The sequence below is a fragment of the Diuraphis noxia genome, unplaced genomic scaffold (genome assembly GCF_037042655.1).
Source record: "Diuraphis noxia isolate RWA-SAM2 unplaced genomic scaffold, SU_Dnox_SAM2 contig0003, whole genome shotgun sequence".
NCBI classification, from domain to species: domain Eukaryota; kingdom Metazoa; phylum Arthropoda; class Insecta; order Hemiptera; family Aphididae; genus Diuraphis; species Diuraphis noxia.
Window position 1 is genome coordinate 42643467 of NW_028301713.1, and position 20288 is coordinate 42663754.

Below are 20288 nucleotides of genomic sequence, written 5' to 3' on the forward strand. Positions count from 1 at the left end.
TATTTTTCCATATTTATATTTCTACAGCAGATATTAAAATAGTAATGTGTGGTTACGACGGGTGGCCGCGTTGTGGTTATGGGAGGCGGTGGGGTGAGGTGTGGGAACGGAAAGGGATATATTTTTGTTGTCAAACGCCCTCCCCCCCCTTGCGTGAACTACGTTTAGGAGCGTGACAGTTCCTCGTCAGTGGGCCTCCAGTGAGTACGCGTACCGTGGACGTTAAACACCTCAATGAGACTACGGAATGATCTCGAATGCTTCAGGTAAGTAACAAAAGCAATTTCTTGAAAAAGACAATTTAGAAGTTTTTAGTTAAAACAGAAATTTAGCCGTATTATTAACGAATATCACGTGAACTTAAGTAATATTATCACGAATAAAGTTTATGTTATATATTATTATACATATTGATATGGAGTTGAAGTGTGATTTAATTAAAAAATAATATATTACTTATATTATTTTTTCTTAACGCACTCGGTTAGATATAAATATAAAATATGCATCAATAAATCTACCACTATAGCTACTCAACTGCAGCAATTGCGTTCTAGTCATTTTAAGAATATGAAGAATGTTGAAGTCAATAAACTGTAAATATTGGAAAAACTGAAGTAAAAAAATTTTTTTGTCGAATAAAAATTCTTTTAGGAGGTATTTGAGTATAAATCAATTTAGTGGATAATTTTCATTATTACTATTAACATCTATATTCTATACATACCGGTTATAATAATAATATGTTCACAAATTTCGATACCAGAATTATAATTTAAAAAAATTGATATTTATATACTATTTAATGCAGTATATTATTCGTGTAGGTTCCTAGGTCCTACGTATATTGTGACCATATGCGCTATAATACACGATTCTAATTCCTGAACACGATATCTGTAAATAATATATGTATCGGTAAGCAGCCTGTCATTATTAGATGGAAAATCGATTTGCCATAAATACAAAATATTAAAAAAATACTACTTGTCTACTTATTTTTGAGTTAAGTTTTAGCGAAAATGTACTATTCAAAGAAAGCTGATTGAATGGAATGATATACTATATTGAGTCTCGTGTCAATGTTTGTCGAATCAACAGTCACATATTTGAATAAACAAGAGCTGATAAAATATTCCGCGATTTTAGTGACATAGTGCCTTACCATTTAAGTACATTTTGAGTGCTGAACAGAAATTTAAATCTAATCTGAACGTATTAAATAATACCGATTAATAAAATATTATAAGAGACCTTTAAATATTCATAGTATGACAATAAATTAAGACCCCATACACACACACACATATATGTATTATGTATATATACACTATACAGGGTAATCAATTTAAGTGGGTACACTACTACACTAATTATATCAAAAATTATTAACTTTTAGGTTTATGTTTTTCTAAAACCATATAATATTTTAATTTCTTTTCATCCTCATATTTATTGATGAAACCACAATCAACTTTTGATTTTCAAATGGTAACATAGAATTAAAATATCATGAATTAATAAAACAATTTTTTTTTTATGAATTTACGTGTTATAAATTTATCATTTTTATTTTTCGTTGATTTGCTTGTGAGATATAGCTTCTCAAAGTGTAGGTGGTCTTTACTATGTTTCCAATAATTGTAAAAACTAGGAGCTAGTGATAAAGTCGATATAGCTTTATTATATTATAAATAATACTAGCTCCTAGTCTTTACAATTATTGGAACCATAGAAAAAACACTAAAAACCACCAATAATTTGAGTAGCTGTATCTCACAAACCAATCAACAAAAAATAAAAATTTTAACACGTAAATTCATGAAAAAATAGTTTTATTAATTCATGATATTTTAATTATATGTTATCATTTGAAAATCAAAAGTCGATAGTGGGTTCACCTATAAGTATAAGGGTGAAACAAATTTAAATATTATATGGTTTTAGAAAAACATAAACCTAGAAGTTTAAAACAAAAAATTTTAAAAAATCAACACTTTTCGAGATAATTAGTGTACCCACTTAAACAGATCACTCTGTATACATATGCATACTTGTATTATTGTCTCTCTAGATTAGCCGATAGGGAGCCACAAAATTGCAGAATTGGTGCATAATTATTTAGTCATAAAATCAAATTATCCCGAAAGTAATAGCCAATCATCAATTGTAGTTGGAACTAAAAAATAAAATAAATAAATTGTATCAAACAATTAATTGTTATTTTTTTATTTAGGTAATTTTTTCATACCTAAGGTTTCTATGTTTAATAATATCATAAATTTATATTTTATTGACTATTTACTGTATATCAATAGATTATGTTGTAAAACTTTATTTAAAAGACTTATGTACCTATAATGACATTATTCTGTTTACTTTTAAAATATTTATAATGACTGTATGTTTAATAATATTGTGTATATAGTGTATACATTAGGTATGTATTAGTGTATTACCTATACTAAACTTTGATATAATAATCGTACGGTAAAGTCATTCGTGTTAGTATAATTAGTACGTATTTATTGTTCCGTCACTTGACACTTTCAATTGAATTATGGAGCTTTTAATAATATACAATGTACATTATTTATAGGTATGTACACAGTGTGATTGATTACTTATACATATGTAGGTATAATACAATTAATAATAATATATAATATAATAGTTTGTGTATAGTCTCTGGAATACTATCGTTTGCAGTAACAAAACTATGACAAATTATTCTTATGATACATAATACTATATTATTCATATTATAATCCCGAGTAGATTTGTTTATCATTAGTGCCACGCGTGTGTATTAAAATGTTAAGAGGTTTTAACTCATATATTATTAGGAACACTCGAGATAATTTCAAACTATAGTCGTCATTTTTCTTTCTTGGAATTTATATCGTAATAAACAATACATGCGTGTTGCAAGTTTTTTCTTTAACCCTTGCGTGTGTTTATTTAAAGTAAGAATTTTCATAATAAAATAATATAAGAAATAAGAATGTGAGATATACATATATAATATAGGTCTACAAAAGAGTTGGTTTTCTTATAGATTTTAAAACCCAAATGGGTTATCGACGATTTGATTATATAAAATTTATCTGCCTACACCTCTTCGACACTTAATAGTAAACCTAAGCTAACTTAACTTCAAAATAAACAGATAGACAAATATACCCTCTTGGAAATCATTGTGACCGGGGTTCACTAATTTAACATATATATTAATACTGTAAAATAGTAAGGTATGTAAGATCCAAAAATCCAAATCAGTTTCACGCACTTATGTTTTGGGTTCTGATGGAGTGGAAAATAACAGCTTATAATAATGACGTGTTTTACATGTGTCACATTATAACAACATAGCATGTTTTTATTGGTATGACTGTATAACACTTTTCACATGGGTAAAATAATGAGTGCTTAAAATGTTTCTTAATTATATTCTCTATAGAGTCCATACAGTTTGAATACATAGACACTTATAAGAGAAATTATTCATTTTTTCAAAAAAATTGGTTTTATGTTTTTTATCTATAAATAAAAACAAAAAAAAATATTAGTAAATTAATCTTAATTATTAGCACTTTGATTCTATACATTTATAATTTTTTCTGGAATGCTCAACTCGATGCTTTTCCTTGATAGAAATGTGTTTTAGGTATATATACGCTATGCTAAAAACGAACTTTTTTGACGTTTAATAGCATTTTTTAACTTTTAAACTTTTTAAGGATTTTAAATGTTTTAAGGTCATTTTAAATCCGTTTCTATTAATATTACAAAAAGTAAATAAATGTATAATATCTAAATATGAATAATGGCACAAATTGTACTAAAACAACATCAGGTAATTTTGTTTTTAAATAAAACTATTCACAAAATTATTTTAATGTCACAAATTCCAATAGGTATAAACTATAAAGATATCAGACGTTGACTAATTACATAAATTGTTGATCATTGATCATTCATCAGTTTTCTTATCGCACGATTTCAGTATTTCAGTGATGTGATTGTTGGTAATTGTTTTAGGACAAAGGGACTGCTTAAGAAGTATTCTGTGGACCCAGTAAAATAATATTTAATTACTCGTTCAAATTTTGAATGGGCTAGAAAATCAAAATTTTAAAAACATTTCTATTTTTGTGAAATAAATAATACCAAATTGGATTTCATACTTCCATATTACTGTATTTTGGAAAATAAAATTAAAGATTTGTCCAGTTTTCAGTGAGCCTCATATCTGTATAGAAACAATTTGTATGTTACATACTCTTGTCGAAATGTTGGTAAAATGATCTGCAGTAGGTAATATTTTTTTATGTATGCCGTAGCCACTTCGTGAAATCGATCTGTTCATGAAAAGATGACCATTTTATGAAATGGCAAAATGTATTTTACACTTCGTGAAATTCAATAACATTTCACGAAATGGTCACTTTTTCATGAAATGGTCTCTCAAATTTAATATCGTGTACATTTTTTCACAATGTAGTCGTTCATTTTGGGTACTTAAATACAACATTTAACGAAAACGTCAAGTTTGATTATATCCATATTAACCTTGTACCCATGTAAAATAATACAATAAATACTATCTAAATTATTCTATACGACTACTATAATACTTCAATATTAGCAGACTATCTGAAATGAGTTTATTACTCCGAGTTTATGATATTTATTGGTTTTAATAAAAGTCATAATCATATCAGCATTTAGGTAATACCTTGATGTCAAAGCAGCTAGTATATAGTTGTTGTGTGAATTATTCGCTCACATTCTATTTTTACGGTTAGTTGGTTAATACCTCTCAGTGATATATTATAAATGGATGATTAATGAAAAAACTGAATTTTACCAAAAATTTGGAGAAATATTATTTGGATAAGCCTGGTAAAAATCCATATAGGTACGGCAGAAATAATTGAATCCATACTTGCGAAAATTAATGACGCTAAGTACCTACAATGTTACGAAGTTAATTAATTTGTGTTCTTTTCTATTGTATAATATTTTGTATACACGAGATACCTACACAATAGTTATATATTAGAAATTATACTAACAACATGTTTTTTTTTTTAACGAAAACTTTATAATTTTACCTAGTTTATTACCTACTGTTTAATGAGTTTATTTAATTAATATTAATTTGCAGTTTTTTTGTTCTTTTTTGAAATCTATGTATATTTTTATTAAACTTAGTTGAAAATATAACAGTCGTTGTCATAATTAATTTTCCTGATCGAATGAATAAAAACGTTTATAATATCGTTAATAAATTAATATGATATGAATTAACTTTATTACTATATGCATATAATGATTTAAGTTAAATTTATATGGGTAGAATAAGTTTATGTTAAATGTTGTTTTAGTACACAAAGTGAACGACCTTATTGTGAAAAAATGTTAAATTTTAGTGACTATTTCGTGAAATATTTTTGAATTTCACGAAGTATAAAGACGTGTTTTAATTTCATGAAATGGTCATCTTTTCATAAAAATATTGATTTTACGAAGTGACTACGACATTTATATTATATTTATAGGTCAACAAATATTAAATTGTTTATTTTATAAGTATTTGATCGTTTAGATCACTGTACCGGAATTGTTTTTAATTGTTTTCATACGAGTACAACTATATCGTTGCATACTATTTGGACGGATATTTAGCGCTTTTATAGATATAATACGGTTGACGTCATCGAGTGACTATTGTCGTACAAATTGAATGCGTCAAGCAAACGGCCAACAGTTAAAATCCGCAACACCTTCGACGGAAGCTAGCCAATCGGCTGATGACACATGGGTAGAGTCACGTCCTTCAAAGATACCAACGGTTTTGTCCAAGTCCGCCAACACCCGAAAATCCATCACAGGTTGACGTAGTGCTCCTTCCGAATGTTCCGATCTCGAGCCCGAATCGTGCGACTCCTTAATGCTGGATATTTCTTGTCGCACTGTCGCAGGCTCTCCACGAGCGCAAAAAGATCATTAACCGACTGCTTTTTCGGCACGTCGACCGTAGCATTCGTTTCATTCGGCATAACGAACGTTATCAGCGCGTATAATAACAAAAACACGATACTGTAACGACATAGATCATGTACAATGGATAGAGCACGATTAAAGATAGTATGGTTGCACATCGACCCATAATTCCCGTACTTGAAAAGTGTCTACCAAAATGAATCTCTACTTATTGGTATTAAACAGCTGGAGGTTTAAACACTAGCGCTTTATTGTGTAGTGACTATACACACTATAAACAACTACTATTCACCATATTGTAACGATGTAATAATATTATAATATTCTTATATTCCCGAGTTCATGATTTTTTTTTTAAATACTGCTTAATAATAATAATAAATTCAAAATAAAAATGTTATTATTATTAACACTGGTATAAAGTTCTAGATATTGAATGAAATAGTGAAATAGATTAAAGTTTAAGATATAAAGTATTTAAATGTTTAAAAAATACTCGTACACTTGACTTGGGGCTTAGGTTTCTGTGATATAATAATATAAAATATAATATAATGATTAAGTAAATATGTAACTAAACATATCATACAAATATATTATAATCTTTTTTTTTTTTTTTAACCAATTTTGATAGTTTTTTTTTTGTTTTATTAATTTTTTTTGTTATTTTGGTTCTGTTGATAGCTATATTGACGCATTCTCATGATCAGACAATAGGAACAAATATCAATTAGTATATCTATTCGATGTTCAGTGCATGGGAAATCAAAAATTATATTTTGGCTTAAAAATATTCAGAAGCATCTTCAAAAACATAAGTTGCATTAACAAATTTAGTAAATGATAACTCTAATGACTTAAATATTTTTAAAATGTTATTATTTGGATGGATCAGGTAGCCTTTACTTTTTTTATTAACCAGATCAGCTTTAGGCCCAGATTTAGAGCCTTAGAGGTATTCAAGTTCTTTAAATAACATTTATTATTATGATTTAGGTATGATTTATGAGAGTCAGATAATAAAAGCCCGGGAAAAAATTTAATATTTAACTTGAATGGTAACTGCATTTATAGTCACTATAACATACAAGTGCTAGTGTTGAAATCTCCAACTGTTTAATACTAATAACTAGAGATTTATTTCGGTAGACACATTTCAAGATTTGTTGTGCAACCATAGTCCATACTATCTTTAATCGTGGGATAGAGCTACTAACTACATTATAAACGTGTACTACGGGTTGAAGACAACATTATGAAGGTGACTGATATCTATTGCGAATAACCCACAAGGTGATAAATTTGAAATGAAGCATACCTCAAAAATAATTATGAATTACTGAATATAATTTTAAAATATCAACAAATACAAACATTTACTGTAACTAAAGAGATTTTACCCAATTAAAAAATAATAAAAACAGTTATGCCGGGTTGCATGAAAATGTATCAATCTAATGGTTTAATAAAGTTTAATGGACCACTAAATCATATTTAAGGGACCATTAGCTCACTATTGATTGGTTAAACGTTTAGTAATTATTATTCGTGCAACCCGGCATAAGGATGAAATATGTGCCGCTTGAGGTGCATCCGAATGAATCTTAAGCTTATCAGATATATTGGGACTTAATTTAATACGTTGAGTTCTACCACTAAGATTTTATAATTTAGAGATTAATAGCTCAATTCACTTTAATATTTAGGTAAAGTATCTAGCAACTAAAATGGATTCTGCTAAACACAAATTTACTATGTTGTACGTTTGTAAGACGGAAACAACATATTACCTTCAATTAAAGTTTCATATACAATTTTCTGGATAATAATAATAATAATAATAATTTTCTGGATTATTTGGTAATACATCAGGTAAAGTTTCTGATTATGAAGAATTATGCTTTTGGATATGACAACATTTTTTTTACTGGGATTGTTTGATACATCTCAGTTTTAATACTTCTAACTTTTTCCCACTGTTAGCTCAATTCCTCCAAACTGTCAATTGAGGTTTTGTAGATATTATAAGGTACCTACTTAGTTATTATTAGGTATATAAATTTTTTAATTATTTTGAAAAAAATAATACATTTTAATTACTTCTGTAACTTAAGCATAACGACAGCAACATGCTTACCCTTCCCCGTGCCTGCTTTACATGAACAGGAAACTGACACCTTCACATTACCTTCATGAATAATTTTTCTGACTAAAACTTCATGAGGATGATCATTAATGTTAGAGGTTGCAAACACAAAGCCATAATAATCAGTTTATTTTTTGCTTGTTCTTTTATACAAAACTCTATTATAATATGGTTCCATTTTAGTATCTCTGAGGCCTCAACAAACGGGCGTTTACCATCACCTACATAATCCATAATATCAATAATTTCTATTACAGAAGACATATTTAATCATTAAAAGCAATATATATTATATTAGAACCCTTGTAAATTACTTTGAAAATGGTGACTATTACCTACATATCATTATCTATTGTGATAAGAGAAGAGCGCTCTCTACGTTTGCTTGGAATTGCCAATATAGTCATGAGTATGAACATTTTTGTTAGAAGTGCTGTTTTAGTCGTATTTGTTTCTTGCTCACAATGATTCCAAATCCAAGTATATCTATAAGTAATTAACAATTGGGATTCGTAAAATATTTAGATCAGCTAATCATATACGACTTAATTCCCTAAATAAGTATTGATATCACTTGTGTCCGTTTTTATTTTCATTAATTGATATATTTTATTATAGAAAAAGAACGCTTAATCAAAGCAAACGATTCGACTTACAACGCTCAGTTCAACTATGCGGTAAGTTTTTATAGACATGATTTTGTTGTCGCATAATTTATTAATGTGTAATACTCCGTTATACCTGAGTGAACGACATAATATGAATGTGTCATAGAGTAATAATTGTTTCTTTCTTGGACATTTCCCTAGACAAATTACATAAAAACATCGAAATACAGCTTGTTGACGTTCCTGCCTCTGAATTTATTCGAACAATTTCAGAGGCTAGCCAATTTCTACTTCCTGTGCTTAATGATGCTGCAGATGATTTCGATTATATCATCATTGACACCCATTACCACTTCAATACCACTGGTTGGAGTGCTAACGATCAGTGCCATCAAAGACGCCTACGACGACTATGTATGTATTGACTTGTAACACTATAATGTATTGTAGGTCTCGGGGTATCATAAATGTTTGATGTATTACTTAATTTTTCGTTTTGTAGATATTACATTAACAAGGCTGTTAATTGAATGCACTAGGGTCTTTAAAAAACTGTAAAATAGGAGCGTTCACTTAATGTGACTTCTAATTCCACGCTAAGTTTAATAATATGAAGTTAATTGTGTTATCTGTAGCAAAGGCATGTCAGCGACGATCAGGTGAACAACCGCATATCGAAGACTGTCAGAAACGGCCATGTAGTGAACGTGAAATGGAAAGACGTGCATGTGGGGGACGTGATTTTAATGGAAGACGGACAGTTCGTGGCTGCCGACGTGTTATTGCTGTCTACGAGCGAGCCAAGTGGTCTGTGTTTTATAGAAACCGCAGAATTGGACGGGTACGGTATATAAAAGTCATACACACTAAATATCATTTATAAATATTAAGGGTGCTTAAGAGTAGCGATCAAAATGTGTATTGAACTACAACAGGCTTATTTTTTAAATGCTTATATAAGTTATTCAATATTTAACGTAATTTTGTACATCAACTGTTTTCCTAGAAAAATAGAAAATACCTCTTAAATTAGTTACTGTTGTAGTTTTGATTTATGAAATCAAAAGATAAATGTCAATATATATGGGTTGATAGAAAAATATTAGGATGAAAATAAATGATATTATATAATAAATTGCACGTGCCTAACAAACATACTAGAAAAAAGTTAATCATTTTTGAAATTACGAGCATTTACTGTTGATGAAATAAATACATAGGTACTTATATAATATATAGTAATAAATAATAAAATTTATTTTTATATAAATACTAGATGAACCCGTGAACTTCGTATCCCGTTAAAAAGCCTACTTCTTAAATGTTTCAAACTGTGTGTTAAATCCGTTACCTGTGATCATGTTTGCAGTATTGTTTTATACATATATAGTTAGATAATAGTTAAAATCTACTAAATAATATTTTTACACTGATAATTAATTTAGTTTATTATTTTATAATTTTATTCGTTTTATTGAGAAAAGTCTGACAATTCAAGTATTCAATTGAATGATATTCATTGAAATGCATTTGGATACATAATATTTTTTGTTCTTCCTTCTGGTGCGTACACAAATAAATCGGAACGTTTTCCGACACGTGAGCATGCCACATACAGCTGTCCATGTGAGAAGAATTGATTTTCCAAATTCAGACATTCAGACCATACACTTGTAGCGATTGTCCTTGTTCTTTGTTAATGGTCATTGCAAAGGCGAGTCGCACCGGAAACTGCAAATGTTTGGATTCAAAAGGCATATCTTTTGGAATCATTGGGATGCGTGACAACAGGACATCTTCGCCTTTAAACTTATCGTTTAAAATTGAAGCTTCGATAATGTTGTTCATCAACTTTTCATTGAAAGCCTAGCACCGTTGCAAAATCGTGGTGGATTGATGTTTCGTAGAAGAATGATGGACACGCTAAATTTCAATATTAGAACGTGCGGTGGCAAAATCAAGTTAATTTAAGAATCCAGTTGGATATTTGAATACTTCGTCTTGGTTCATTACGGTATCGATGGACTGGTCATTGTCGTGTCACTTGGAATTTCGTTTAGAATATTGTTATTGATTGTAGGTATTTACATAAATATAGCTCGTTCAATTAGCCACTGACGATTTCCGTAATTTTGTGGTAGATTTGGGAAAATTTTGTCACTTAACTCATTGGCTGTTGCTGATATTTTACAGAAATTAGTTGGGAATGTGATGCATTATGTTGATTCATCGATAGCTAGTTTACCATTCTCCATTTCCAGAATTTGTTGTACGAAATCGACTTATGCATCATTTTGTAGATGTGCACTCATGTACAGTCGACTCTCAATAATTCAAACCTACGATAATTCGAAATCTTTTATATTTATATATAGATTTGCTGAATTGACGCAATGGAAGTTGGCGTTATCAGTGGCATCGAAGTATTTAAAATAAACTATGTCATCGTGCATCAAGGGGCCCCCATAATCCCCCCCCCCCCTATTTTTATAGTTTAACCATAAATAAGTAATGTAACATTAAATCGTATATTCTGGATGCAATACACGGTAGTATCTGATGTGTGTCATATATAAATAGGGTGATCGGCGCTACTGGGTGTTATATGATGACAAATTCAGAGCGCTAACTTTAGATTTTAGAGTACTTAATAGTTAAACTATGACCATAACCGGATATTTAGTGGGACTTGTGGTACTAACCTCCCAAATGTATTTGATGTCTTATGCAATATTTTTTTTTATGATTATTGATTATTGGATATTAATACATAATAGTTATTCAGAAGTTTTGAATAGTTCAGTATTAAAAATTTAAAAGTAAAAAATGATATAAACGACGTAATAAAAAAATGAATGTAATAGAAAATTATATTAGTTTTTATAGATGATTAAAGATGTTTAGAAGGAGATCGTTTTTAATGTTGTATATTCAAATAATTAGCCTTCCCTTCTTTATAGATTTACACCTAGGTAAACACCCTTAAAAGTAATAACTTTTATAACCTTACAATTGACATCTATGTAATTTTGGTACTAAATCCTGAATTATTAATTATTATGAACCTCGTGAACGAAAACGTTATCATCAAAATGCATTGTGTTCATGTCTTATCTGTCGTCCAGTGAAACCAACCTCAAATGTCGGCAGTGTTTGGCCGAAGTGGCGGATCTTGCACACGAAGTGACGGACTTTGACGGCTTCATTCGGTGCGAAACTCCAAACAATTTGCTCAATAAATTTCACGGCGTTTTACAGTGGAATAAAAAAGAGTGAGTATCTATATGTACTGAGTATGTACATTGCACTCTACATTTTGGAAACGCAATTGAAACACGCCACTTATTAGAATTTTATAAATTGTAAATTTTAATGAAAGTTGTAACTTTTTTTAAGAGTATGATTTTTTGCTTAGAGCGTGCACAGGTATCTAGTTAATTATTTTTTACGTAATATTCTTATCGATATTCTATGCAAATATGATAATGTTACTGCCATATATTTTGTTTTAGATTGATTTTAAACAATGATCATATCATCCTAAGAGGCTGTGTACTAAGAAACACGGAATGGTGTTACGGTATGGTGATTTTCGCCGGGAGGGACACGAAACTCATGCAAAATTCAGGAAAATCGAAATTCAAGCGAACCAATATCGATCGGCTGCTCAACTTTCTCATTATCGGGGTAAAAACAATACATGTACACATACATAATAATATTACATGAACCCTGTACTAATGTATAATATAGGTACTTTGTTAATGGTTCCGTTCTATAATTAAATATTGTTTGTTTTCGTCGTTTTCCCGCAGATCGTATTGTTCCTTTTTTTACTCTGCCTGTCTTGTATGATCGGATCTGCCATTTGGGAATTCAAAACAGGTTGGTATTTCCAGACGTATTTACCTTGGGACTCACTGGTACCGCCCGACAGGATAGCCGGATCAATTACCATTGGGACGTTGGTGTTTTTTTCGTACGCCATCGTTCTCAACACATTAGTGCCAATTTCTTTGTATGTAAGGTGTGTATAATTTACTGTGAACATTTATTTTATTATCAATAAGGATTGTACATGCAGTATCATGGTTATAATGCTGTTCTGTTTTATTTGATAGCGTCGAAGTAGTGCGCTTCGTGCAGAGCTTTTTTATAAACTGGGATGAAAAAATGTATGATAAACAGTCTGGTACCGCAGCTAAAGCTAGGACTACGTCACTGAACGAAGAACTCGGGCAGATTCAGTATATATTTTCAGACAAGACTGGTACCATGACCAAGGTGAAGTTTGTTTAAAACGTAATATAAATTGTAGATTGTTAGACGTTATTTTAGTTCTCACTTTCTCAGGGCTCAGTAGGTAGTATGTCAGCCAAAATCCAGCAATAGATACCAGTGTATCTTCATACAATGACTTCAGCCTGTTTTTCTAATCTTTATGTCTATTTCTTCTTATGGTGGACTTTTTAAATTTGAAACATCTATTAAGTTTAAGGAGCTTAATGCATTTGTATAAATTTGAGCCCTCAATATTAAGCCTTTTCAAAAGGGGAACACATAGCAAAATCAGAAGAAACTGCTAAGTGATAGTCAATCCATTAAAAACGATTTGTTGCTCATGGATATATTTTTATAATAAGGTTATTGACTAAATAAAGAGCATAATTGGTTGCAATATCATTACATTGATAGGCAGATATTTTGGCTCTTTTTCGCGGTTAGGGTTTTGTTAGTTTCGTACTAATAAATATACAAAGCTGTATGTAACTGTCGTGTAACATCTTCTAAAAAACTTTTTTAGATTCTGAGCGGAGCGATGAATGTATTGATTTTACCATGATGTGTGTGTTTTTTTTTTTGTGTCTGTCATCACGTTTTGGGGCAGTAAAAATGCTTCGATTTTTGACTTCAGTACCTCGTTCGATCAGAAAGTGAATCTAGTTGGTACTTTGGGGGGGGGGGGGTCAAAAGTAAAAAATTCTTAATACTTTTCTAAATAATTGAGAAAAACAAACTAAAAATTAAGGGGAAAACGGGAAATTTTACGCACACTCATTTTTCGACAAAATCGATTTTGGTTTTTGATGTAACTTTAAAACAAATGACCATAGATACATGAAATTTTCACCTAATGTTTATATAAGTATATTTTATCCACCATGCAAATTTCAAAAAATTTCGACTTAAGTTGAACTATTCATAGGCATTTCAAATTTTCGATCATTATTAGTTTTTTTAAAATTAATATCGATAAAAATGTATTTGTTAGGCACAAAAGCTTGAAAATTTAATACAAGGCTCTTAACATATTGTTACAATAGCAGTTGAAAAATAAAAGAAATTCATAGTCACAATTTTTTTTTATAAGCATTCAAAGTTTGAGTTTTGACAACATATTATGTAAAAATCATGAAAATACAGAAATTATTTCAAACTTTTAACAAATCTAAAATTTGAAAATTTTTAATAATCTATAATATATCCTAGACAGATAAACCGTCTTCGCTCAGAATCGTTTTTTGTATACAATGATATAATATCATTGGATTCAAATTTAATTCCATCCATTACAGTAACCCACTTGTAACCTACTGTACAGCAGAGCGACATACACGACTTACCCGCTTTTTTAATTTTAAGTTTGAGGTGACGGATGTGTATCAATTTATACGGACGCGAGAATTAAACTATTATTTACTAGCTGAATTACCCGTCGTTGCCAGATTTATTAATTGTTGTTATATCTAGTAAGATTAAATATTGTCTAGTTAAATTAAATTTAAATAAGATTGTTTAAAAAAATATGTCATATTATATTAATTGTTTAAGAAGCTGATTTTTTATCGTTAATATAATATTTCTCTATAAACAACATTAGCTTTAATCCCTATTGGTGCCAAAATAACTAAACTCGTGGGGGTACTGACTCTGGAGCATGTCACATACAATTGGCCATGTGAAAAACAATCTTCTCTTATTATATCGATCCCTGCAAATTTCAAGGTTTTCAAGGCGAGAATTAAACTATTATTTATGACAAGTTTCTATGTTTTTAGTAATTTATTCAAATTCTTGTTTTTAAAATATTATTCATTGTATAATGAAGAAGTTAAATAAATTTTTCTATCCAAACTTTTTTAATATGAATCATCGTTTGCTGTCATTTTTTTTCGATATTATTTAAATTTATTTAAGCAGGTTATTAAATATAATATAATTCCACGTTTCATATTTAAAAAAATTTTTTTTTAGAATATCATGACGTTTAACAAGTGTTCAATTAACGGTATTGTTTACGGTGATCAGAACGAAATTCACTATGGAAAATCTGACGACGTTCTTAAGGTATAATTTGTTTTTAATTCTGAAAATAACTGTTCACATAAAGTATCGTCTACTGTTACTGTCCGAGCTTTTTGTGTTTGTATATTATTTGTGTTCGTCCGTTAGACGTACGTGGATAAACAGACGCCTTCCGCTGTCATCAGGAGTTACAATAATTCACAATACAACAAAGTAGACCAAGGTGTCAGAAGAGTAACTATAAATTCTACGTTGCACTTGGTATTAATGTCACTACTTAGACTGTGGTAACACATTAAAGAGTTCATTTTTATTAAGCGAGCTGGTGTTTCAAACAGGTTGGACCACCTCCGATAGATTTTTCATGGAATCCTCAATTCGAATCGGACTTCTTGTGGTACGATCAAAGTCTAGTAGACGCCGCTCGGCAACTCAATAACGAAACCGAAAATACAGTGATAACGTTTTTTGAAATATTAGCTTTATGCCATACGGTTATGCCCAGCTGGAAAAACGGTGAGTATTTGAGTCTATGACAAAAAATGGTAAAAATCAAAAAATTAAAAATACAAAAATTAATTGAAAAACATCCCTACCATAAATATTATTAAAAAAATAACCGTTTAATCGCTGTTTTTCTTTTTGTTATTCTTACCAATCACATAGTTTTGTATATAAAATGTTTATGATGATTATTCGTAGTTTTGTGTTTATCTATTAGAAAAATGGGCCAAACGTTTTCCATACCAAAATGGTCATACCGAATTTATCTATTTTTGTTTAATGTTCGTATAGGAATTTTGAAATACCAAGCTCAATCACCCGACGAGTCAGCGCTTGTTTCGGCAGCTAGAAATTTCGGTATCGTTTTCATAGAGAGAACTCCGAACAGCGTGACGATCGAGATCAAGGGCGAAATCAAAGTGTATGAACTTTTATGTATTTTAGATTTCAACAACACCAGGCGTCGCATGTCCGTAGTATTCAGAGAAAACAATAAAATACGGCTCTACTGTAAAGGGGCCGACAGTGTGATATTCAACCGCCTGGAACCGGGAAATGACGAATACAAGGCCACGGCCTTGCAACATTTGAATGTGAGTAATATAATTGTAGTACGATGGCTTTTGTAAACGTTGTCACGGCAACGACAGCGTGTTGGTAGGATTTTGCAGGTGACGGACTACGTACGCTTTGCTGCGCAGTCAGAGATATCGACGATGAATTTTTTGATTCGTGGAAACACAAATACATGGCTGCTGCTGCGGCTCGGACTGACAGAGAGGAAAAGTTAGACAATGTCTACGACGAAATAGAAACCCATCTGAGATTAATCGGTAAAAAAAACATAAAAATTAAAACGTATAAGTACGTCGGCCGAGCATCGTTTTGAAATGTATCCGACTCATTCATCGTCAACTGTAGGTATCACCGCTATCGAAGACAAGTTACAAGATGCCGTCCCTAAGACTATATCTAACTTACTAATGGCGGGGATGTATATTTGGATGCTCACTGGAGACAAACAAGGTACGTGGACCAACAAACGATTAAAAGATTTATAAATATAATTTAAATTGATGCATAATAATATCATATCACTAAGACACGTTGCATATATGATATATGTATAGTGTATACATAAACATAGAATATACAAATGTTATTTGAAATTATCGGTTAAATAATTATGTGTTGTCCGTTTCAGAAACTGCCATAAATATTGGATACTCTTGTCAATTACTAAACGATGAAATGGAATTATGGATAGTTGATGGCAACACACAAGACCAAGTAGAATATCAGCTCGACCAGTGTAACAATTCGCTTTTGGGCGTTTCAGAAATACATCGATCGGAAAGAAATAGTATGGCTACGAGTGTCGTACGATTTAGGTTTGTATCTCATTTGTAGTACCTAAAATTATGCGAGAAAAAATTAAGTTTTTGCGATTTTAAAATGAATACATTTATTCATGATAGCGAACCCGATGATGTCGAATTGAAAGACAACGAAGAGCGTTTGTACGCTTTAGTCATCAATGGCCATTCATTAGTTCATGCATTACACACTGAGCTCGAGTACAAATTTGTGGAGATATGCACAAAGTGTAAGCACCTAAATTGCACATAAGTTTTTCATTACCATCAGGCGGTGACTGCATTGTAATACCTATGCAACTTGAAACACGTATTTCTTAGGTAAAGCGGTAATTTGCTGTCGAGTAACACCTCTTCAAAAAGCAATGGTTGTGCAGCTCATTAAAAAATACAAGAAAGCTGTAACGTTGGCAATCGGCGATGGCGCTAACGACGTATCAATGATAAAAGAAGCTCACATAGGTGTGGGAATCACCGGCCAGGAAGGAAATCAGGCGACACTGGCATCCGACTATTCCCTAGGACAGTTTCGGTTCTTGGAGAGGTTACTTCTGGTCCACGGCAGGTGGTCGTACTATAGAATGTGCAAATTCTTGCGTTACTTTTTCTACAAGAACGTGGCATTTACCCTTTGTCATATTTGGTTCGGATTCTTTTGCGGTTTCAGTGCTCAAGTATTTTTTATCGAAAAAAAATAAACGCTAATCGCCGTACGGTTATTTATTATTTTTGTTTTTCTTGCAGACAATTTTTGATCCGTTTTATATATCTGTCTATAATATGTTCTACACCGCACTGCCGGTATTAGCAATCGGGGCTTTAGACCAGGACGTCAACGATTCAAAAAGTATCATGTACCCAAAACTCTACACGCCGGGAATTCAAAATATGTTTTTTAACACTAAAGAGTTCTTTAAGTGCGCTGCTCTGGGAACGTACGCTTCGCTAGTGATATTTTTTGTACCTTATGGTATTTACATTATCTTCTTATGAATGAGACTCGTAGGTAGCATTTTAATTTTAACAAAATAATATTTTTTAGGTGCATATTTTTATGGGATGACTTCGAGCGGATTGAATGTTTTAGATCATATGTATATGGCAGAAGTCGTTGCAATGATTCTGGTCACTGTCATGACCGTACAGGTAAATCATTTTAACAATATTTAAGTAAAAACAGTCGGCCGTGTATAATTACATTCGATAGTTAATATTATGTAGGTAGCTTTTGACACATCATACTGGACTGTAATCAACCATACAGTTATCTGGGGATCTTTGGCATTATTCTTTATTGCTGAATGGGTTTATAACTATCTCATTGGAGGTATTTACGTAGGATCTTTGGCAATGGTAAGTGCCACATTTGATTTGTGGTTAATTATTATATATTTCCAATACTTTATGTATCACCATTGATTATAAATACTAGTATTTATAATCAATGGTATCACGTAAAAGTTTCATTATGTATGTGGGCTACATTAGGCAATGCAACAACCGACATTTTGGTTGGTTACATTACTCGTTGTGGTTGTGATTGTAAGCCCTGTGGTTGCTTGGCGTCTGTATTTTCTGGAAACAAGACCTACTCTTACCGATAAACTTCGTTTGAAGCAACTGAAACAAACGTAAGCCAAAATATTACCAAATATTATCAAACAGATGATTTATAAGATATTGAAAAATGTAATATTTGTATAGGAAACAAGTATCGGGAACTGGAATGAGATCGATGTCAGTAAAGCACAAACGACGTTCGATTAGGTCAGGGTATGCTTTTGCTCATCAAGAAGGATTTGGGCGACTGATTACAAGTGGAAAAATAATGAGAACGCCAAGGAATAGCGAAACGTTTATTGATCGAAAAAATTCGAATATATCTGATATTACTGTATAACGTTTAAAATACATTTTTTTTCAACTTAATATTATTCTTATAAATAGAAAAGTCTTGATTTTATGGTTCTATTATCATCATATTAAATTTTTCAATTTTCATAAATTATATATGATCATTATTCATTATATAATAACTTTGGTATATAATCTCTTTCAAACTAGTCAACAATTAAATCATATACCAATAATTAAGAATAATTTTATATGATACATTTTTTACCATAATAATATGTGAACATTAAAATCAAACTTCTTAATTTTATTATAACTATGTACTCATACAGTTTGTGTCGTTGTTACCATTATATGTTATTATTGGTATTTTATAAAAAAATAACTATAAAATAAAATTCAACATTTTTGTTTAAATGTTATCCCAATTATTACATCATACTATTATATGGAAAATTGCATTTTGGAATTTATTATGACTATATTATGTCAATTGTATAATTTAAGGTGTTTTTTAGAAGTGTATAATGTTATAATTATTATTTTTATTTTAATCAAAATATGAGTCATTAAAGTGTTTAAAATTTCAGTAAATAGGCAGCGATTATTTTATTTTAGTTCCATAAATTGATCAAAATGTTGACAGTGAACAACGGAAAAAAAATCCCCGGCATATTTTATATACAAGACGTAATAGAAATACATTTAATATTGTATATTATTTTAAAAATTGTTATTTTATAAAAAATTGCCTTTTACCCTATTATATTACATGTAAAAAAATGCATGCATGTAGTATACATGTGGTTATAATAACGTACATTTCCCCACCCTCACCCATTACACATTTTCAAATTTTTAAACTCTTATATTTAGTGCTTAACTACTGCCAAATCCTGACACCATTCCCGGAATTCCTGCTCTACTTCAGGTGGGTTACCCTGGCACCCCTATGTTCGAATTTCTCATTTTTTTTTTTAACCATTAATTGTACTATAATTTGTACCAATTTTTACCGACAATTTCGAAATTTGTACCAAAATATTTCCATCTGAAAAATCAATTTTCCCGCTGGGGTGCCAGGGTACGGGGCTAATAATATTATTCGTTCTTTGTTTATGTATTTATTTGTTTTTGTACTAAGCATATTTATTATGAATTTGGCAGTTTTATCTTTTTTTTACCAAAGTTGTTATATGTACAAAAAAAAATTGACTGTCAGCTGCAGCACATGCGAAAATTGTCAATAGTGAATCGGCTGAATAGCTATTACTTAGCAAGACTTTTCCCATTTTAGGTAAACTATAAGGTTTATTTTGAAGTATATTTCCATTTTTAAGAAATTTTATTGATTTTTCAGAACCTTTTTGGTTCAAATTTAATCTATCGAATCCCGGTTGTGAAACCAGATATGATTTGAAAGACCTATAATGCGATGATAATGAAGATGATTTTCCTTTTCTTTGCCAATGTTCTTCAGCCTCA

At 30.5% G+C, this 20288-nt stretch overlaps 1 protein-coding gene and 1 pseudogene across 5 annotated transcripts; one reads left to right on the forward strand and one right to left on the reverse strand.

Annotated features, from left to right (window-relative positions):
- The first annotated feature begins 174 nt into the window (after positions 1 to 174).
- ATP8B (ATPase phospholipid transporting 8B) lies at positions 175 to 19272 on the forward strand. Of its 5 annotated transcripts, XM_089223732.1 has the most exons (23): positions 175 to 266; positions 8774 to 8832; positions 8965 to 9177; positions 9399 to 9604; positions 11889 to 12035; positions 12276 to 12450; positions 12579 to 12790; positions 12885 to 13047; positions 15019 to 15111; positions 15217 to 15330; positions 15408 to 15585; positions 15865 to 15930; positions 16018 to 16166; positions 16235 to 16406; positions 16495 to 16599; positions 16778 to 16964; positions 17052 to 17179; positions 17271 to 17623; positions 17694 to 17919; positions 17992 to 18095; positions 18171 to 18302; positions 18438 to 18580; positions 18654 to 19272. In XM_089223732.1, exons 1-23 carry the CDS (start codon positions 248 to 250, stop codon positions 18847 to 18849), a joined length of 3540 nt encoding a protein of 1179 aa, XP_089079858.1. In that variant the 5' UTR covers positions 175 to 247; the 3' UTR covers positions 18850 to 19272. The 5 variants fall into 5 exon arrangements, with proteins under 5 accessions (XP_089079858.1, XP_089079857.1, XP_089079859.1 ...); XM_089223731.1 differs by having other exon boundaries at positions 15865 to 16166; XM_089223733.1 differs by lacking the exon at positions 15217 to 15330 and having other exon boundaries at positions 15865 to 16166.
- Positions 7762 to 8419, reverse strand: LOC149057395 (uncharacterized; annotated as a pseudogene).
- Positions 19273 to 20288: the final 1016 nt, after the last annotated feature.